The following is a 22,359-nucleotide window of genomic DNA, read 5'->3' as shown; positions in this document are numbered from 1 at the left end:
TGCTTCCTGGCATGTACCCCCACTTCACCAAAATCTCATATATATTGCCATTCCCCCTACTTCTTTGGACCAGTCTCTCAGAACTATTTGAGGTGCTGTCTCCTGAGTTGCAGTCCTCATTTTGCTGCAAATAAAACTAGCAACTCTCATGTGGGGTATTTCTTTTAAGTCAACATTACCTTTGAATGCAGGTAGGTATGGTACCATTGCTTTTCACAAATCTTGTAGAACTATTTGACTCTGTACATTCTGTGCAAAAAAAAAAAAAAATTTAATTTAAAGTGGACTTTAAAAGGTCATCTGTGTACTCATAGATGCCAGAAAAAAAGCAATTGTCAAAGCAATTCAATTCAATGAGAACAGAGACAGCTTTGCTACCTCTGGAGACAAATGTTTCAAATAATCACATACTTCCATGGGCTCACAATTAAGTTACTTTAATGGCTGATCCTGCACATGTCATTTTGGAAAACACTTGACCCTAACTGTCAGCCGCCTTCTGTGTTTGTCAGGACTTCCCTGGCTCTCTGTGTCCCTGTAATAGGTGAATAACTAAGGAAAAAAGCGTTCCTTCTGTCTGTGGACACTTGTTTTTAATGGCATTTGGGGTCCCAGAGCTGGGCTGACAGATGCTCTTCCAGAAGGTTAATGAGATAAAGGTTCTCCAGCTGGTCCTTAAGCAGAGATTACACCTGAGGGGAAGATAAGGAGATTATTCCAGAAGCAGGCACTGCCTCGTGTTCTTCATAAATTGGCACCCTCATAAAGGTAAGCCAAGAAGGTTATCCTAAGTCAATTCAATATTTCCTTATTTTTCATATTTCTGTCATATTTTTTAATGTGAGTTTGGGCTGTTCTGTGACTATTATCAGAAATATCAATGCACAAAAGCCAGAATGCATTTGGAAGCTAGAAGAGTTATTTTTTTCCTTTGGATTTTTCTCCAAGTTCAAGGAATCAAAGGTAAGTTAAATACTTCTTTATTTTTTTAACTGCTTATATATAAAATCTATTTACAAAGGTGAGCAGTCAAAATCAGGAAAGTCACCACTGTATTTCTGAGGGCTCATATACAGTAGGCCCTGAATAAATCATGACTGAATGATTGTCAAAAATGGTTTTCACTTGATTTTTTTAATATTTATTTTATATTTACATTATATGTTTTTTATAGTTTCATGCTAAGTGTAATTTATGTAAACATAATAGGAGAGATGAATGCATCCTATATGCTCTTTAAAAAATGAACAAAATTCATAACATTAATGTTAATAGCATTAGTAGGTCCACAAAAAACATGAAATTAATACTTTGTCACTTATGATCAGACAAAAAACATATTCCTTACTTTCTCATAGTTAAATCATGAATTGCTGTCCATTAGAAAATAGCAAATGTGCTTCATCTTCAGTGTCCATGATGAGGACCAACTCAGAAACTTGGTTGCTTGTGGAGCTATATGCATAAAAGAGCTAGGCACTGCAAGTTTTGATGGCAAATTTTCAAGTGAATCTAAAGCAAGTCACAAAAATTGGTATATTTCAGAAAAAAAATGTTTTAAAAAATAACCTGTTGCTGGGGTTCCTGGAAAAAAAAAAATAACCTGTTGAAGAAAGCTTCACTTTTTTGAGTATGAGACTGGTCATTATAACATACTTAATCTTTTTAAGACATCTGAAATCAGTAATGTTCAGTTCTGTAAGGATGACGTAACTTTCCACAATCAACCTTTTAACTGAAGCACTGATTTTTTTTTTAAATTGTAATTTAAATTGTAATTTTATTTTTTTTAATTTTTTTCCATTTATTTTTATTAGTTGGAGGCTAATTACTTTACAATATTGTAGTGGTTTTTGCCATACATTGACATGAATCAGCCATGGATTTACATGTTGATTTTAAAATGACTGTGGAAAAGTAAAACACATTCTTGATTGCACTTCTTAAGTCACAAAATAACAGATTCCAACAATTATTTTGTATGTAACATCTTAATCATTGCATTTGGAGGGAAGAGAAAATTTATGGAAAAATTATATAAACACTCCCTTTATGTTTTGCTACCTATAAATGATAAAGGATGGAGACAAAGTTTACTTACCTTTCAGTTGTCAATTATATATAAATGTTTACATTTATAAAAACATTTTAATTAGAAACAAATGATGAGATTTCAGTACATTCTGAGCTTAATCTGCTGAAGTGAACCAATTTGTCACTTTCCAAAACCTGACCCATCAAATCAGCTTTGGTTTCATTTGTTTAATTAATTGCTAACTAATTTAGCTATTTTTTCTATTTTCATATATTATATATCGGCTACTACAATTTCAAATAGCATAATTACATATAGAAAGTTAAGTGAAAGAAGCTTACCAAAAGAACTACAATTTGTTATATGCCGATATCTGAGAAATAAAGTCCTATAACTGCATAATAAAAGATCTTACATGGTTACTTGTTTGGGGCTTTTTATTCCGTAAGAATCTCTGATCTGTGAATTTCTGTTAATCTTCATTAGTGAGGTTTACATTAATTAGAGTTTATGTACTTTAGCCAGATTGGTTTCCCATTTATGGCTAATTAGGCATTATGACTGGTTTCCCATTTATGGCTAATTAACCATTTACATAGAAAATGCTTCTGGTAGAGAGAGGAGTTCAACTCAGTAAAACTAGCTTTTGAGTATAAAAGCTGGGAATTTAAAGTCAATCAGTAAGCCACTTTAGTCACTCACTCATGTCCAACTTCTGACTCTGTGACCCCATGGACTGCAGCACACCAGGCTTCCCTGTCCTTCACCAATTCCCAGAGCTTGCTCGATCTCATGTCCATCGAGTCGGTCATGCCATCCAACCATCTCATCCTCTGTCATCCCCTTCTCCTCCTGCCTTCAATCTTTCCCAGCTTCGGGGTCTTTTCCAATGAGTCAGTTCTTCGCATCAGGTGGCCAAAGTATTGCAGTTTCAGCTTCAGCATCAGTCCTTCCAATGAATATTCAGGACTGATTTCCTTAACCATTGACTGGTTTGATCTCCTCACAGTCCAAGGGACTTACAAGCATCTTCTCCAACACCACAGTTCAAAAGCATCAATTCTTCGGCACTCAGCTTTCTTTAGAGTCCAACTCTCACATCCATATATGACTACTGGAAAATCCATAACTGACTACACGGACCTTTGTCAGCAAAGTAATCTCTGCTTTTTAATACGCTGTCTAGGTTGGTCATAGGTTTTCTTCCAAGGAATAAGCATCTTTTAATTTCATGGCTGCAGCCACCATCTGCAGTGATTTTGAAGCCTAAGAAAATAAAGTCTGTCACCGTTTCCATTGTTTCCCCATCTATTTGCCAGGAAGTGATGGGACCAGAAGCCATGATCTCAGTTTTCTGAATGTTGAGTTTTAAGCCAACTTTTTCACTCCCCTCTTTCACTTTCATCAAGAGGCTTTTTAGTTCTTCTTTGCTTTCTGCCATACGGGTGGTGTCATCTGCATATCTGAGGTTATTGGTATTTCTCCCAGCAATCTTGATTCCAGCTTGAGCATCATCCAGCCCAGCGTTTCTCATGATGTACTCTGCATATAAGTTAAATAAGCAGGGTAACAGTATACAGCCTTGACATACTCTTTTCCCGATTTGGAACCAGTCCATTGTTCCATGTCGGATTCTAACTCTTGCTTCCTGACCTGCATACAGATTTCTCAGGAGACAGGTAAGATGGTCTGGTATTCCTATCTCTTGAGGAATTTTCCACAGTTTGTTGTGATCCACACACTCAAAAGCTTTGGCACAGTCAATAAAGCAGAAGTAAATATTTTCCTGGCACTGTCTTGCTTTTTCTATGATCCAGTGAATGTCGGCTATTTGATCTCTAGTTCCTCTGCCTTTTCTAAATACAGCTTGAATATTTTTAAAAAGTTATAGATTGTTTTTAACAAAATGTATGGAAAAGTACCCATAGTACACCTATCCAAACACAACCTATGCTGGCATCTTCATATGTTTCCTCAGTCTTTTTTCTATGCTTATTTAATATTTACATGGTTGCAGTTCTACCATGCACACAATTTTACATAGGATTTTTTGCACAAGTTTTCTATTAGATCTACATTGGTCTCCATTGTTATCTTGCTTTGACAAGCATCATTTTATTGGCTGCATATTGTTCCTTTCAGGTGTTACACCATGATTTGCTTTATCTAAATACACAACAAAAAGAAAGAACTGTTTCTAATTGTTTTGTTATGATGAGTAATGTTACAATGAATATCTTTGTGCATAAGCCTCTCTCAGTATTTAAGATTCCTAGCACAAATTCAATAAAGTAAAATTATTGGGTCAAAGCAATATCAACAGTTTCATGGTATTTTATTCATATTGCCAAATTGCTCCTCCAAAGTTTTCTTATCCTCTTAGGTAATTTTTCCCAATTTGAGTCCCCAAATAGAGTATTTGCTATTTATTAGAGTATTTGTACCCAACACAGATTATTAAGAGATTCAGAGACATGACAACATTTCAAAAAGTTTCCTTTGAGCTTTGCAGATTCTGAAGGTAGTTTTTTGAAAATGAAATGGTTTTGATTTCAAAACATTCATTAAATAGAACTGTTTAGGGCAACAAGACAGTTCAATAGTTTCAAAGAACAATTACTTCATCAAGATACCATGAGGCCTCTCTTTGGTTTTCAAAATGGGGATGCTAGTTACATCTGGTCTGTACAGCACAGCTTTATGCTCTCAGTTTTCCAGTTCACATAAATAATTTCATCTAATTGCTTGTAACATTCTTATGTGTGGAAGAAAGAGAAGAGAGAAAACCCAGCCTTAGCAAGCCCTAAAATGGAAATGGTGTTTATCAGAGTCTGTGCTTTTTGCATTATATTTGGTTATACTAAATGAAACCTTTAGCTAAGTTATTATTAGTTCCCCAAGGTAAAGTAACTATTTTAACAACTGTGAAATGATAGGAAATTTGCATTTGAAGACTCTCCAGTTCTTGCTAATCCTTTACTACTGGGATATGTTCTCATTTCATAAAATTACCCAGGAAGTTATTTTCCTTTATTGTGTCTCCAAGAACAGAGAACAAAGCTTCATTTATATCCCTGAGATACCTGCCCAATGACAATCACATTAACTTTGTGACTCCTCTATTTTTTCATCTCGGCTACAGTTTCAGAATAGTGTAATTCAAAAGGCTGAAGGCAGATTTTTCTGTTAAATTATACCTGAAAAGATGTCCTTAAAATCAAAGTCATGTAAATTTAAGACACTTTGTGTCCAACTGAACAAACCATGGCAGCACACCTCAGACCATTTATTAGATTATATACTTTAAAAAGAGAAAGTGATTGCTGCCTTGTGACCCTCCTATGCTTATTTTGAGGATCACTCTAAAGTATTATTGTATGTGTGAACTAATTAGACAGCATTGGCATGATCTATTACTTTCTTGGCCATTTCCGTCATTCGTAAGCAAACCACCACCTTAAATACCAACTGTATTTGCACGCTAAATCTGTCTGCAAATTCAGATCCTGTAAACTTCTGGTGCCTCAGTCATGTTCACAGACTTCATGCTGTTTTAAAATTATCCATCTAAGGCAATCAAGTTTGTTTTTCACAATCATCTCTAAGTTTATAATTCAGTAGATATGAGGAAGTGACCATAATAAAAGTCTGGTTTTCAGCAACCACGGGGTCTGAGTTCCCTGTCTGAGAGACAGTGTCACTGGGAGTCAACCCCTCAAATGAAGAGCACCAAGTCAGATGGGATTATTTTAATAAGGTAAATGGGTGTACTTTTTGTTTTGAGTCCAAGGCAAGCTGCCTGCCACAGCTTATCCTATAAGTGAGTTGATGTGGTTGACTGGCAAAGCTGTGGTAATGAGAATTCATATCTTGAAATGCCACTGTAAAGTCAAACTGCAGCGTGCGTTGCTGATTATTTATTGAGAACATACTCCCACTGCAGCCCCTCTCCTCTGGCCAGAGTGAGTGTGAAAAGAGTATGAAAGAGCTACAAAACAGCGATAAACACTTCTAAGCACGTGGCTGTATTCAGTAGATAAATATTCTCCCATTTACATTCAGTCATTCTTGAGGAGGGCTTCCCTGGTGGCTCAGAGAGTAAAAATCTGCCTGTCAACACAGGACACCCAAGTTCAATCGCTGGGTCGGGAAGATCCCCTGGAGGAGGAAATGGCAATCCTCTCTTTACAGAATTTTGTTGTTTTCTGTCAAACCTCAGCATGAATCAGCCATAGGTATACATATATCCCCTTTCTTTTGAACCTCCCTCCCATCTCCCTCCCCACCCCACCCCTCTAGGTTGATACAGAGCCCCTGTTTGAGTTTCCTGAGCCATACAGCAAATTCCCGTTGGCTATCTATTTTACATATGGTCATGTAAGTGTCCATGTTACTCTTTCCATACATCTCACCCTCTCCTCCCCTCTCCCCATGTCCATAAGTCTATTCTCTGTGTCTGTTTCTCCATTACTGCCCTGTAAGTAAATTCTTTAGTACCATTTTTCTAGATTCCACAAATATGCATTAGTATACGATATTTATCTTTCTCTTTCTGATTCACTTCACTCTGTATAATAGGTTCTAGGTTCAGCCACCTCATTAGAACTGACTCAACGGCATTCCTTTTTATGGCTGAGTAATAGTCCATTGTGTATATGTACCACAACTTCTTTATCCATTCATCTATCGATGGCCATCTAGGTTGCTTCCACGTTCTAGCTATTGTAGATAGTGCTGCAATGAACAATAGGATACGTGTGTCTCTTTCAATTTTGGTTTCCCCAGTGAACATGCCTAGGAAACAGATTGCTGGGTCATATGGTGGTTTTATTCCTAGTTTTTTAAGGAATCTCCATACCGTCTTCCATAGTGGCTGTATCAATTTACATTCCACCAACAGTGTGAGAGCATTTCCTTTTCTGCACATCCTCTCCAGCATTTATTGTTTGTAGACTTTTTGATGGTGGCCATTCTGACTGGTGTGAGGTGATATCTCATTGTGGTTTTGATCTCCATTTCTCTAATAATGAGTGATGTTGAGCATCTTTTCATATGTTTCTTAGCCGTCTGTATGTCTTCTTTGGTGAAATGTCTGTTTAGGTCTTTTTCCCACTTTTTGCTTGGGTTGTTTGTTTTTCTGGCATTGAGTTGTATGAGCTGCTTGTATATTTTAGAAATTAATCCTTTGTCAGTTGTTTCATTTGCTATTATTTTCTCCCATTCTGAGGGTTTTCTTTTCACCTAACTTGGAGTTTCCTTTAGTGTGCAAAAGTTTTTAAGTTTAATCAGGTCCCATTTATTTACCTTTGTTTTTATTTCCATTACTCTAGGAGATGAGTCATAGAGGATCTTGCTTTGATTTGTGTCATCAAATGTTCTGCCTGTTTTCCTCTAAGAGTTTTCTAGCTTCTGGTCTTACATTTAGGTCTTTAATCCATTTTGAGTTTATCTTTGTGCATGATGTTAGGAAGTGTTCTAATTTCATTCTTTTACATGTAGCTGTCCAGTTTTCCCAATACCATTTATTGAAGAGACTGTCTTTGCCCCATTGTAAATTCTTGCCTCCTTTATCAAAAATAAGGTACCCATAAGTGTGTGGGTTTATTTCTGGGGTTTCTATCTTGTTCCATTGGTCTATATTTCTGTTTTCGTGCCAGTTCCATACTGTCTTTATGACTGTGGCTTTGTAGTATAATCTGAAGTCAGGAAGGTTGATTCCTCCAATTCCATTCTTCTTTTTCAAGACTGCTTTGGCTCTTCAGGGTCTTTTGTGTTCCCATAAGGAAATCAGTCCTGAATGTTCATTGGAAGGACTGATGTTGAAGCTGAAACTCCAATACTTTGGCCACCGAATGTGAAGAGCTGACTCATTTAAAAAGACCTCGATTCTGGGAAAGATTGAAGGCAAGAGGAGAAGGGGACAACAGAGGATGAGATGGTTGGATGGCATCACTGACTCAGTGGACATGAGTTTGAGTAAACTCCGAAAGTTGGTGATGGACAGGGAGGCATGCTGCAGTCCGTGGGGTCACAAAGAGTTGGACATGACTGAGCAACTGAACTGACTGACTGACAGACTGACTGATGAATTGTGAAATTTTTTTTCTTCCAGTTCTGTGAAAAATGTCATTGGTAATTTGATAGGGATCACATTGAATCTGTAGGTTGTATTTGGTAGTATAGTCATTTTCACAATATTGATTCTTCCTACCCAGGACCATGGAATATCCCTCCATCTGTTTATCATCTTTGATTCCTTTCATCAGTGTCTTATAATTTTCTGTGTACAGTTCTTCTGCCTCCTTAGGTAAGTTTATTCCCAGATGTTTAATTCTTTTTGTTGCAGTGGTGAATGGCATTGATTCCTTAGTTTCTCTTTCTGATTTTTCATTGTTACTATGTAGCAATGCAAGTAATTTCTGTGTATTGATTTTGTATCCTGCAACTTTACTAAATTCACTGATTAGCTCTAGTAATTTTCTGATACTATCTTTAGGGTTTTCTATGTACAGTACTTTGTCATCTGCAAACAGTGAGAGCTTGACTTCTTCTTTTCCAGTTTGGATTCCTTTTCTTTCTTTTTCTTCTCTGACTGCTGTAGCTAGGACTTCCAGAGCTATGTTGAATAATAGTGGTGAAAGTGGACACTCTTGTCTTGTTCCTGGTCTTAGGGGGAATGCTTTCAGTTTTTCAGCATTGAGAATATTGTTTGCTCCAGGTTTATCATATATGGCCTTTACTATATTGAGGTAGCTTCCTTCTATGTCCATTTTTTTTGAAGAGTTTTAATCATAAATGGGTGCTGAATTTTGTCAAATGCTTTTTCTGCATCTATTGAGATTTTCATATGATTTTTATCTTTCCATTTGTTAATATGGTGTATCCCATTGATTGATTTGCATATATTGAAGAATCCTTGCATCCCTGGAATAAATCCAGCTTCATCATGGTGTATGAGCTTTTTGATGTGTTGCTGAATTCTGTTTGATAAAATAAAAAAAACTATGTTTTTTGCATCTATGGTCATCAGTGATATTGGCCTGTAGTTTTCTTTTTTGTGTTGTCTTTGTCTGTTTTGGGTATCAGGGTAATAGCGGCCTCATAGAATGAGTTTGGAAGTGTTCCTTCCTCTGCAATTTTTGGAAAGAGTTTTAGAATGATAGGCATTAGCTCTTCTCTAAATGTTTGATAGAATTCTCCTGTGAAGCCATCTGGTCCGGGGCTTTTGTTCTTTGGGAGATTTTTTATCACAGCTTCAATTTCAGTGTTTGTAATTGAGTTGTTCATAATTTCTACTTCTTCCTGGTTCAGTCTGGAAGATTGAACTTTTTCTAAGAATTTTACCATTTCTCCCAGGTTATCCATTTTATTGCCATATAGTTGTTCATAATAGTCTCCTGCATTGTCTGTTGTAGCCTCTCCTTTTTCATTTCTAATTTTGTTGATTTTATTCTTCTCTCTTTTTTCCTTGATGAGTCTTGTGAAATTGTCAATTTTTATCTTCTCAAAGAATCAACTTTTAGTAATCTTTATTATTGTTTCTTTCATTTCTTTTTCATTTATTTCTGCTCAGATCTTTATGATTTTTTTTTCCTTCAACTAATTTTGGATTTTTTTGGTTCTTCTTTTTCCAGTTGTTTTACATGTAAAGTTAGGTTGTCTATTTGATGTTTTTCCTGTTTCTTGAGGTAGGATCGTATTACTATAAACTTCCCTCTTAGGACTGCTTTTGCTGCATCCCATAGGTTTTGAGTTGTCATGTTTTCATTGTCATTTGTTTCTAGAAATTTTTTATTTCCCTTTTTATTTTTTCAGTAACCTGTTGGTTATTTAGAAATATGTTGTTTAATCTCCATGTGTTTGTGTTTCTTACAGTTTTTTTTCTTGTAATTGATATCTAGTCTCATAGCATTGTGGTCGGAGAAGATGCTTGATACAATTTCAATTTTCTTAAATTTACTGAGGTTTGGTTTATGACCTAAGATGTGGTCTATCCTGGAGAATGTCCCGTGTGCACTTGAGAAGAAGGTGTGTTCTTCTGCATTTGGATGGAATGTCCTGAGGATATCAATGAGATCCATCTCATCTAATGTATCACTTAAGACTTGTGTTTCCTTATTAACTTTCTGTTTTGATGATCTGTCCATTGGTATGAGTGGGGAGTTAAAATCTCCTACTATTATTCTGTTACTGTCAATTTCTCCTTTTATGTCTGTTAGTGTTTGTCTTATGTATTGAGGTGCTCCTATGTTGGGTGCATAGATATTTACAATTGTTATGTCTTCCTCTTGGATTGATCCCTTGATCATTATGTAGTGTCCTTCTTTATCTCTTGTAATCTTCTTTATTTTAAGGTCAATTCTGTCTGATATGAGGATTGCTTCTCCAGCTTCCCATTTGCATGGAATATATTTTTCCATCCTCTCACTTTCAGTCTATATGTGCCTTTAGGTCTGAACTGGGTTTCTTATAGACAGCATATATATGGGACTTGCTTTTTGTATCCATTCAGCCAGTCTGTGGCTTTTGGTTGGAGCATTTAGTCCATTTACATTTAAAGTAATTATTAATATATATGTTCCTATTGCCATCTTCTTAATTGTTTGGGGTTGATTTTCTAGATCTTTTTACTTCTCTTATGTTTCTTGACTATATAAGTCCCCTTAACATTTGTTTTAAAGCTGGTTTGGTGGTACTGAATTCTCTTAACTTTTGCTTGTCTGGAAAGCTTTTTATTTCTTCATCAATTTTGAATGAGATCCTTGCTGGGTACAGTAATCTTGGTTGTAGATTTTTCCTTTTCAGTACTTTAAACATACCCTGCCATTCCCTTCTGGCCTGCAGAGTTTCTGCTGAAAGATTAGCTGTTAAGCATATGGGGTTTCCCTTGTATGTTAGTTGTTGCTTCTTCTTTGCTGTTTTTGCTTTTAATATTGTTTCTTTGTGTTTAGTGTTTGTTGGTTTCATTAGTATATGTCTTGGCATATTTTTCCTTGGGTTTAGCCTGTATGGGATTCTATGTGCCTCTTGGATTTGATTGATTATTTCCTTTTTCATGTTGGGGAAATTTTCAACTATAATCTCTTCACAAATTTTCTCATGCCCTTTCTTTTTGTCTTATTCTTCTGGGACCCCTTTAATTCAAATGTTGGTGCATTTGATATTGTCCCAGAGATCTCTGAAACTATCCTCAGTTCTTTTCATTCTTTTTACTTTATTCTGCTCTTCTGAAGTTATTTCCACCATTTTATCTTCCAGCTCACTGATTTGTTCTTCTGCTTCAGATATTCTGCTACTGATTCCTTCTAAAGTATTTTAATTTCAGTAATTGTGTTGTTTGTCTCTGCATGTTTATTCTTTAATTCTTCTAGGTCTTTGTTAATTGATTCCTGCATTTTCTCCATTTTGTTTTCAAGGTTTTTGATCATCTTTACTGTCATTATTCTGAATTCTTGTTCAGGTAATTTGCCTATTTCCTCTTCATTTATTTGGACATCTGTGTTTCTAGTTTGTTCCCTCATTTGTGTAGTATTTATCTGCCTTTTCATTAATTTTTAACTTATTGTGTTTGAGGTCTCCTTTTCTCAAGCTTCAAGGTTGAATTCTTTCTTCCTTTTGCTTTCTTCCATCCTAAGGTTGGTCCAGTGGTTTGTGTAAATTTCACATAGAGTGAGATTTGTGCTGAGTTTTTGTTTGTTTTTCCTCTGATAGGCAAGGCTGAGTGAGGTGGTAATCCTGTCTACTGATGACTGGATTTGTATTTTTGTTTTGTTTGTTATTTAGATGAGGCGTCCTGCACAGGGTGCTACTGGTGGTTGGGTGATGCCAGGTCTTGTATTCAAGTGGTTTCCTTGGTGTGGGTTCTCACAATTTCATGCCCCTAGGGTTAGTTCTTTGGTAGTCTAGGGTAGTCTTGGGATTTCCCTTGTAACTCAGCTAGTAAAGAATCTGCCTGCAATTGGGAGACCTAGGTTTGATCCCTGGGTTGGGAAGATCCTCTGGAGAAGGAAATGGCAACCCACTCCAGTATTCTGGCCTGGAGAATTCCATGGATTATCCATGGGGTCACAAAGAGTTGGACACGACTGAGCTACTTTCACTTTCACTTCTAGGGCCTTTGAGTCAGTGCTCCCACTCCAAAGGCTCAAGGCTTGATCTCTCAATAGTTGCCAGTCCAACAAGCAAAACTAACCAGCTGCTCCACATCAGGGGCCAGAAGGACTCCAGAGAACTTGGCATCTCAGTCAGGACTTATATCCCCTCCTTCTTGTTCTCACACATAGCAAGAGGGTAGCCGAGAAGCACCAAACTTAAGATGCACAGTAGCGTGTCTGACGTCTGACATAGGCCTTCCTGCCGCAGAGCATTGGGGAGGAGCAGCGAAATGCAAAGCGGGCACTCCTCTGAAGAAGAAACAAAGTCCAAGGACTAGAGGTGACTGCCCAGTACCTGTCACAACTAGCGGTTACCCAGTTTTTGTGGAAACAGCCTCGCCTACGGGGAGCGGGGTCCACCCCCAGTCCTCTGGAGTCCCAGTGAGATGCACAGGGACCCTCTCTAGTAGTCTTGCCTGGAGAATCCCATGGACAGAGGAGCCTGGCAGGCTACAGTCCACAGGATCACAAAGAGTTGGACATGACTGAGTGACTGAGCACACAGCACATTTTTGGGGAAAGTGTCTTTCTGGGTGCCTTTGTAAAGGCATCTTCTTTCATTCCAACTTGGGTTCCTTCATCCAACCGTCTTTCATCCCTTTACATACCACTCACTGCTGGAGGAGGAAATTTCAACCGACTCCAGTATCCTTGCCTGGAGAATCCCATGGACAAAGGGGCCTGACAGGCTACAGTTCATAGCGTCGCAGAGTTGGACGTGACTGAAGCAACTTAGCAGGCACGCATGAAACCCAGGGGCACTATTTTTAAACAACCGTCATCAATTCAGAGCTGATCACAATGCTTTGTAGCTAGCAATCATGTTAACAATCCTTTTGCTTAATACTATATTTTTATTGTAAAAGCTCAACCAAATTTTAATTAATCTTATTTCTTAAGATTTCACTGCTTGGTAGACAAAGTGCTCATTTCTGGCCAGGAAACTATGGCAGAGAATGCTAAGTAACGTTCCTAAAATCATTTGAGGTGGGAAGGTTAGGACCAAACCTGAGATTTGAGCTATATCCAGTCCCATTTTACATCTACTTGGCCTATTAATCAATTCAATATAATATAATGAGTACAATTAATATGATTTTTATTAGTCATTCAAAAGCCAACTTGCCTCTGCTAGCAGCACCAGATGATGGCTAGTTCTGGACCATCTCCAACATCTATTTGCATGAAGGATGTGGCTGGCCATATCCTTCAGCTCTACCCTAAAAATAGAAACATAAATTTTAAAAGTTCTATTACTCATTAAGAAAGTGTGACACTCTGAACTCTTCAAAGAAATAGAGTTGTTTTTTCATGGTGTCATTTCAAATGCCAGATATTATGGTCTAAGTTTAGTGGCAACACTCTGATGCTGGGAAAGATTGAAGGCAAAAGGAGAAGGGGGCGGCAGAGGATAAGATGGTTGGATAGCATCACCAACTCAATGGACATGAACTTGGGCAAACTTTGGGAGAGAGTGAGGGACAGGGAGGCCTGGCATGCTGCAGTCCATGGGGTCGCAAAGAGTCAGATACTACTGAGGGACTGAACAACATTAGTGGCAAGTGACTTATTAAGAGTATGTTATGTATCTAAAGGTAGTACCTGGCCAAATGACTGAAATCAGACACAGCAAGAAAGCCTCTCCTGAACCAAAAATACCCCTCTATCAAAATGCTGAAACTTCACCTACAGGTCTGTAATATTTCCAGATTCGAGATACACAATTCTGAAGCACCCCTTTCTAATAATCTCTCCTTCTTGCCTTTATGGAATATGATTTTCACTATCAGCAAAACACCCCAATCCCTCTGTGTGCTGTGTGCCAAGTCACCTCAGTCATGTCCTTCTCTTTGCAACCCCATGGACTGTAGCCCACCAGGCTCCTTTGTCCATGAGATTCTTCAGACAAGAATACTGGAGTGGATTGCCATGCCCTCCTCCAGGGGAACTCCCCAACCCAGGGATCCAACGTGCATCTCTTATGGCTCCTGAAATGGCAGATGGGTTCTTTACCACTAGCACCACTTGGGAAGCCTCTCTAATTTCTCAAGTTCTTCAGCCCATCCAGGCCTCAGAATCTTTCATATTAATCCTGGGTACTGGGATCCACTTCTGAACCTCTCTCAACAGTCTTCTTATTAGTACATTAGAAACCTTAGTCCTTGACCTTCTGTTCCACTTGCTTTGATTAATCCCATTTTGGGTAACTAGCTTTAGAGAATGTCATTAGAGAAAGTCAAACAGAATGCTTGATAAACAAATTCATGCACCAAACCCTTATTGGGCCCTCCATACTATTCCACAGTCAAGCTCATCTCTGACTCCCTGACCTAGTCCAAAGTTGATTTCCAAAGCTTCTCTTTCGCTTTGAACCTGCAGTCTGATTCTTCCTCATTTCCATGATGGCATTGTTAAAAGCCAAGGCTTTCAGGTTTGCACAATAGTGCATTCAACACAGCTCGGTGGTGTCTGACCCTTTGTGGTCCCATGGACTGTAGCCTGCCAGGCTTGTTTGTCCATGAAATTTTCCAGGTAAGAATACTGGAATAGTTTGCCACTTCCCACTCGCAGGGATCTTCCTGACCCAGGGATTGAACCTGAGTCTTTTGCATCTCCTGCATTGGCAGGCAGATTCTTTATCACTAGCACCACTTGAGAAGTCCCCAACCCAGCACACAGATACAGAAGGAGTTCTGTCACTTATGAGCTGTGTGACCTTGGCAAATTGCCGGGTCCCACACATCCCTCCATCTTATGGCTTCTAATCTATAAAATGGGAAAAAATAATAGCAGAATCTGCCTCATAGGGCTTTAATAAAGATTACTGAAGCATCTATTACTTTTGTAGAAACTTTTGCTCAATAAACACCAACTCCTAAATGACAATGATGACTATCACAGTTACTATTACCACCTCCTCTGTACTGAAAAGACTAAGGTCATTTTATTTCATTTGCCATCTCTTCTTTCCACTTCAGAGTTTCTCTGCATCCATCCAAACTCTTTTCATTCTCTTGTTTCAGATAGAATAAGATTTCACATCTTTGCTAATGTTGTTTCTATCTACCTATGACATTAACTCCATTTACCACCAACTCCAAGGCCTTCCTCTGACCATCTCCTTTTCCACTGACTTCAGTTTCCTGCAGACTTTCATGTGACGTTTCTCAACACTGGTAAAAACACCAATTCCTAGGCTTCAGCATTAAAGATTCTGATTTAAGTTGTTTGAGGTGAGGTCCAAGCTAGTAGGGAGATTAAAAGACAAAAGTAGTAAAGTCATCTATTCTATAATATATACTCCACTAAGTTAGAGGATATACAAAATGAGTATTAGTAGATGTAAAATATGATACTGAACATAATAATCATGAGGGGAGGAGAATGCAGATACCAGGTTTTTAAAATGCATTTAAAATTAAAAGATCAGCAATTCAAAATATTCTTGCCTGGAAAAACCATGGACAGATGTATATATATAGTGACTGCTATACAAAAACCTCATGGTAACCACAGACCAAAAATCTGTAACAGATATACACGCAAAAAAGAAAAAGAATCCAAACATAACAATGTGTGTATTAGCCACTCAGTCGTATCTGACTCTTTGGGATCCCATAGACTGTAGCCCACCAGATTCCTCTGTCCACAGAATTCTCCAAGCAAGAATACTGGAGTGGGTAGCCATTCCCTCCTCCAGGGGATCTTCCCAACCCAGGGATCAAACCCAGGTCTCCTGCATTGCAGGCAGATTCTTTACTGTCTGAGCCACCAAAGAAAGCCAAAACATAACATTAAAGGGAATTATAAGAGAATGAAATCACAAAAGAATAATAAAGGGGAAAGAGTTTTCCAAAAATAAATCCAAAACAATTAACAAAACAGCAGTTAGAACAAGCTAGAGTAATTGTTAAAGCTACCCAGGTGATCCTTCTATGCAGCCAAGTTTGAGAAGCATGATTTATTGCCTTCTAGAAAGATTTATGTGGGTCATTATAATATGGGCCACCAGGGGGGTTGTTTTTCTCTCACTTTTTTTTAGTATATGTTATATCATAAATGTATTTCCAGTTTGGAAGGAGCAGTCTCATTTAATATGATTGATAAAATGTATAATCATTCCCTTCATTATGTTGTTTCTTTCTTTTTAACTTTATTGTTATTGTTTAGCATCTTAGTCATGTCCAACTCTTTGTGACCCCATGCACTACAGCATTCCCGGTTTCTCTGTCCTTCACCATCTCCTGGACTTTGCTTAAACTTATGTCCATTGATTCAGTGATGCCATCCAACCATCTCATCCTCCATCACCCTCTTCTCCTCCTGCCTGCAGTCTTTCCCAGCATCAAGGTCCTTTCCAATGAATCAGCTCTCTGCATCAGGTGGCCAAAGTCAATGAAGCAGAAGTAGATGTTTCTGCAATTCTCTTGCATTTTTTATGATCCAACGAATGCTGGCATTTTGATCTCTGGTTCCTTTGCCTTTTCTAAATTCAGCTTGTATGTCTAAAAGTTCTCAGTTCACATACTCTTGAAGCCTAGCTTGAAGGATTTTGAGCATTACCTTGCTAGCTTGTGAAATGAGCGCAATAGTGCAGTAGTTTGAATATTCTTTGGCATTGCCCTTTTTTGGGTTGGAATGAAAACTGACATTTTTCACTCCTGTGGCCACTGCTGTGTTTTCCAAATTTGCTGACGTATTGAATGTAGCACTTTCACAGCATCATCTTTTAGGATTTGAAATAGCTCAGCTGGAATTCCATCACCTCCTTGTTCGTAGTGATGCTTCCTAAAGCCCATTTGACTTCACACTCTAGGATGTCTCGCTCCAGGTGAGTGACTATACCATCACAGTTATCCAGGTCATTAATATCTTTTTGTACAGTTCTTCTGTGTATTCCTGCCACCTATTCTTAATCTCTTCTGTTTCTGTTAGGTCTTTACCATTTCTGTCCTTTATTGTGCCCATCTTTGAGTGAAATGTTCCCTTGGTAACTCTAATTTTCTTGAAGAGATCTTTAATCTTTCCCATTCTATTGTTTTCCTCTACTTCTTTGCATTCTTTGCACTTAAGGAGGCTTTCTTATCTCTCCTTGCTATTCTTTGGAACTCTGTACTCAGATGGGTATATCTTTCCTTTTCTGCTTTGCCTTTTTCTTGTCTTCTTTTCTCAGCTATGTCCATCTTGTTCTCTGTAATATCTTCAGCACCCTGCTTTCAGGCATAAATCACTCTGCTCTCTGCCTTTGGCCTCATTTTGTGCTGTCATCTTCTATCTCTAAAGTCAGGAATCTTGGTATCATCTAAGACATCTTCCTCTTCTTCACATCGACTTTGTCCAAATCCTGCCAAGTGGTGTTGTTGTTGTTTATTTGCTCGGTCATGTCCGACTCCTAGTGATCCCGTGGACTGTGGCCTGCTAGGCTCCTCTATCCATGGGATTGCCCATGCAAGAGTCCTGGATGGATTGTCATACCAATGGTATACTGATAAATAATTAGCCACTATCTTTTCAAGGGGTGAAAATCCATACTCAGTGTTTGCCAATATTCATAGTGTAAATAAAGACTCCTACCATGACCAGTTTCAGACTGCCAACGTGACATCCCCCAACAGGGATGTGCATAAGTGTCTTTCAGGACCTGGACACCAGTGTGAGCGTGGTCCACAAACACTCCTCGTGCATGGATGCTTCCAGTGCTTGTGACAACCCAGAGGGGTGGGATGGGAGGGAGACAGGAGGGAGGTTCAGGACGGAGGGGACATATGTCTACCTGTGGCTGGTTCGTGTTGATGTCTGGCAGGGGCCAACACAACACTGAAGAGCAATTGTCCTCCAATAATTGTATTTTGTTCTTTACTTCTCAATATTGTGCGATTAAAATCTTTGATTAAAGAAAGAAAAAAGTCTTCCACATCGTTGTACATAGCAGACCCTGAGGCAAAAACTTATCTGCTACTCAGGGAACCAGGAGGGAAAGGAAAAGAGGAGTGAGACAGTGATAACATAAAGATGCCACCCCAAGCTGGCCAGCACTTGGCAATCAATCAACTGCTGATCTCAAGGCACCATGTTTAGTGACCACACTGTCTCCAGATGGTCGGTGAGGTTGGGAGCCTGCGGGTGAATGGAGAAAAGTGCATGCTATCTCCTTAGAGATTCACCACAAAGTACTTCCCTGCACTTCCAGTGCACTCACCTGTGGGCTGAGGGGGGGTCATGGTGCTTCTCACACTGCGGCAGCAACAGAAAATCCCGGGGCAGGAAGAACAGACAATGTGACACAGCCATGAGGCGAGGAGCTACGAGTTCATGTCTCCCATATTGGTTCAGAGCTTGTGAAGAGCCGATCTGAGAGGCAGGTGAGCCTAAGAAGGCCTGAGATGATGCTTGAGAAGCGGCTGAGCCTGGTATGCATACCAGGTATGAATACCACCGGGCATTTGCTCTTCTTTTGATGGACTCTGCATTACTTAAAACACTGGTTCAGATATTCCCAAGTGTCCCCTGATGCTCACATCAGGCAGGAATCTCTCCAGAGTCTGTCCCTGTCTCTCTCTACTGAGTAGAAGAGAAACCTCATTGTGTCATGAGGAAGACATTTTCAATTTTACAGGTGATACCAAACTGTCTCCCTGTATGTTTGTGCCACTTTGAGTAAGAATTCCTTTGATTCCAAATCTTCATCCATACTCTGTATTGCCTGACTTTTTATTTTTGTCAGTTGGCTTTGGGAATGAAATAGTATCTCATTGTGGTTTTAATTTGTGTATCTCAGATTACTGTTGAGGTTAAGTATCTTTTCATACATTTGGGGTCTTTTCTGCTTCCTCTTCTAGAATATGGGAGGTATGTCTTTTCTTGTTGGTTTAGAGCAGTTCTATTGAAGTTTCAGATGTCAATCCTTTGGCATTCTATTACCCTTCAAACACCTTCTCTCAGTTTGTAGCTATTTCTTCTTACTCTCTAAATGGTACCCTTTAATGAACACACATTCTTAACTTTAGTGCTGTTTAATCATCAACCTTTAACTCCATGGTTTATAGAGTTTTTTGTCTTACTTTAAAAATCCTTCATTATCTTCAGTTCAGTTCAGTTCAGTTCAGTCGCTCAGTCGTTTCTGACTCTTTGTGACCCCATGAACCACAGCACATTAGGCCTCCCTGTCCATCACAAACTCCTGGAGTTTACTCAAACTCATGTCCATCGTGTCGGTGAAGCCATCCAGCCATCTCATCCTCTGTTGTCCCCTTCTCCTCCTGCCTCCAATCCCTCCCAGCATCAGGGTCTTTTCCAATGAGTCAACTCTTCGCATGAGGTGGCCAAAGTATTGGAGTTTCAGCTTCAGCAACAGTCCTTCCAATGAACACCCAGGACTGATTCCTTTAGGATGGACTGGTTGGATCTCCTTGCAGTCCAAGGGACTCTCAAGAGTCTTCTCCAACACTACAGTTCAAAAGCATCAATTCTTCTGCATTCAGCTTTCTTCACAGTTCAACTCTCACATCCATACATGACCATTGGAGAAACCATAGCCTTGACTAGACGGACCTTTGTTGACAAAGTAATGTCTCTGCTTTCTAATATGCTATCTAAGTTGGTCATAACTTTCCTTCCAAGGAGTAAGCATTTCTTAATTTCATGGCTGCAATCACCATCTGCAGTGATTTTAGAGCCCAAAAAAATAAAGTCTGACACAGTTTCCACTGTTTCCCCATCTATTTGCCATGAAGTGATAGGACCAGATGCCATGATCTTAGTTTTCTGAATGTTGAGCTTTAAGCCAACTTTTTCACTCTGCTCTTTCACTTTCATCAAGAGGATTTTTAGTTCTTCACTTTCTGCCATAAGGGTGGTGTCATCTGCATATCTGAGGTTATTGATATTTCTCCCAACAATCTTGATTCCAGCTTGTGCATCTTCCAGCCCAGTGTTTCTCATGATGTACTCTGCATATAAGTTAAATAAGCAGGGTGACAATATACAGCCTTGACGTACTCGTTTTCCTGTTTGGAGCCAGTCTGTTGGTCCATGTCCAGTTCTAACTGTTGCTTCTTGACCTGCATATAGGTTTCTCAAGAGGCAGACCAGGTGGTCTGGTGTGCCCATCTCTCTCAGAATTTTCCACAGTTTATTGTGATCCACACAGTCAAAGGCTTTGGCATAGTCAATAAAGCAACAATAGATGTTTTTCTGGAACTCTCTTGCTTTTTCGATGATCCAGCAGACGTTGGCAATTTGATCTCTGGTTCCTCTGCCTTTTCTAAAACCAGCTTGAACATCTGGAAGTTCACAGTTCACATATTGCTGAAGCCTGGCTTGGAGAATTTTGAGCATTGCTTTTCTAGCATGTGAGATGTGTGCAATTGTGCAGTAGTTTGAGCATTCTTTGGGATTCATTATCTTAGAGGCATAAAAATATTCCACTCTGTTGCCTTATAAAAGACGTACATGTGTGCATGAGTGCTCAGTCACTCTGGTCATGTGTGACTCTTTATGACCCCATGGACTGTAGCCCTCCAGGCTCCTCTGTCCATGGGATTCTCCAGGCAAAAATACTGGACTGGGTTGCCATGCCCTCCTCCAGGGGATCTTACTGACCCAGGAATCGAACCCTTGTCTCCTGTGGCTCCTACATTGCAGGCATATTCTTTATCACTGAGCCACCAGGGAAGTCCCATAAAAGATGTAAAGTTTTATTTTCCATTTTTACTCCATAAAAAAATTTATTGTGTATGTATATGTGTGTGAAGCAGGAAAACAGTTTCTTTTAAAAAAAAAATTATGGATCATCAATTGTTTCAGCATCATTCAGTGGATAGTATCCTCTTTTCTCTCTGGTCTGTGATGCCTCTTCTGTCATGAACATGGGTTTGTTTGTTTGCTTGTTTTAATTTATTTATTTTTAAATTGAAGGATAATTGCTTTACAGAATTTTGTTGTTTTCTGTCAAACCTCACCCTGAATCAGCCACAGGTATAACTATATCCCCTCCCTTTTGAACCTTCCTCCCATCTCCCTCCCCACCCCACCCCTCTAGGTTAATACAGAGCCCATGTTTGAGTTTTCTAAGCCACACAGCAAATTCCCGTTGGCTATCTATTTTACATGTGGTAATGTAAGTTTCCATGTTAGTCTCTCCATACATTTCACCCTCTCCTCCCATCTCCCCACATCCTGAACATGGGTTTGTTAATTTTATTACACCTGAGCTGGTACCACATTGCTTTAATTATTACAAATTTATAATAATGTTGAAATTTTGTAACCATGCTTCCCTGGCATTTTTCTCTTTCTACAGGAGTGTCTAAGCTATTCTTGACCCTCCACTCTTCCATAATATGTCTAAAATTAGATCACTAAGTACCACTGAGATTGGATTGAAGTTGGTTAAATCTGTAGATCAATTTGGGGGAAAATTGATACCCTTATAATGTTAAGCCTTTCTATCCAGAAACATGGAGTATCTCTCCTGTTATTAGTACCTTATAATAAAGTTGCATAATTATATCGTAAAGGGCTTCCACACCGCAGACTTATCCCTAGTTACTTGGTATTAACTGTAATCTTGTAAATGGCTCTCTCATTGCAGTTTTTGTGTAGAAAAGTAATTGGCTTTATATCCCTTAGCTTTGCTGAACAATCTTAATTATGAAAATTCACTAGCAATTCTTTGGAGTTTTCTGCTTAAAAATTATATCATTTAAAAAAAAATTATATCATTTTTGAATAACGAAAACTAAAGATCTCCCTTTTCAGTCTTTGTATCTTTTCTTTCTTTATATTATTGCTTTTCACAGGCCATCCACTATAGCCTATGTTTATTTCCTTTACATTCTATATAAAGAGAAATGGTGATTGCATACACTATATACCTTGATATTGCATATACCTTGATACTGATCTGGAAGGGAATGCCTTCATAGTTCACCATTAAGAATGGCATTTGTTTTAGATTCTGTGCTTGTTTTGTTTTTGAAAATTTGCTACATCAAGTTTTAAAAAGTTCCTTTCTATTCCTAAGAGTTTTAACCATAGATAAATACAGATATAGATCATGAACTTCTTCTGTACCTACTGAGATTATCAAATGGTTTTTCTCTTTCAATTCATTAACGTGAAAAATTACCTTAATCAATTTCAAATATTAAACCAACCTGATATTCCTGA

General features: G+C 38.6%; 1 protein-coding gene across 1 annotated transcript in view; it reads left to right on the top strand.

The window, feature by feature from the left end:
- Positions 1 to 896: 896 nt before the first annotated feature.
- IMPG1 (interphotoreceptor matrix proteoglycan 1) overlaps positions 897 to 22,359 on the top strand; it is a 147,948-nt gene continuing 126,485 nt past the window's right edge. The window contains 1 exon segment of the mRNA XM_043890205.1: positions 897 to 963. Within this exon segment, the coding sequence (XP_043746140.1) occupies positions 897 to 963 (67 nt within the window).

The sequence above is a fragment of the Cervus elaphus genome, chromosome 28, assembly GCF_910594005.1.
Source record: "Cervus elaphus chromosome 28, mCerEla1.1, whole genome shotgun sequence".
Lineage (NCBI taxonomy): Eukaryota > Metazoa > Chordata > Mammalia > Artiodactyla > Cervidae > Cervus > Cervus elaphus.
Note: the sequence above shows the minus strand (reverse complement) of the source record. Positions and strands in the feature narration are given on the sequence as shown.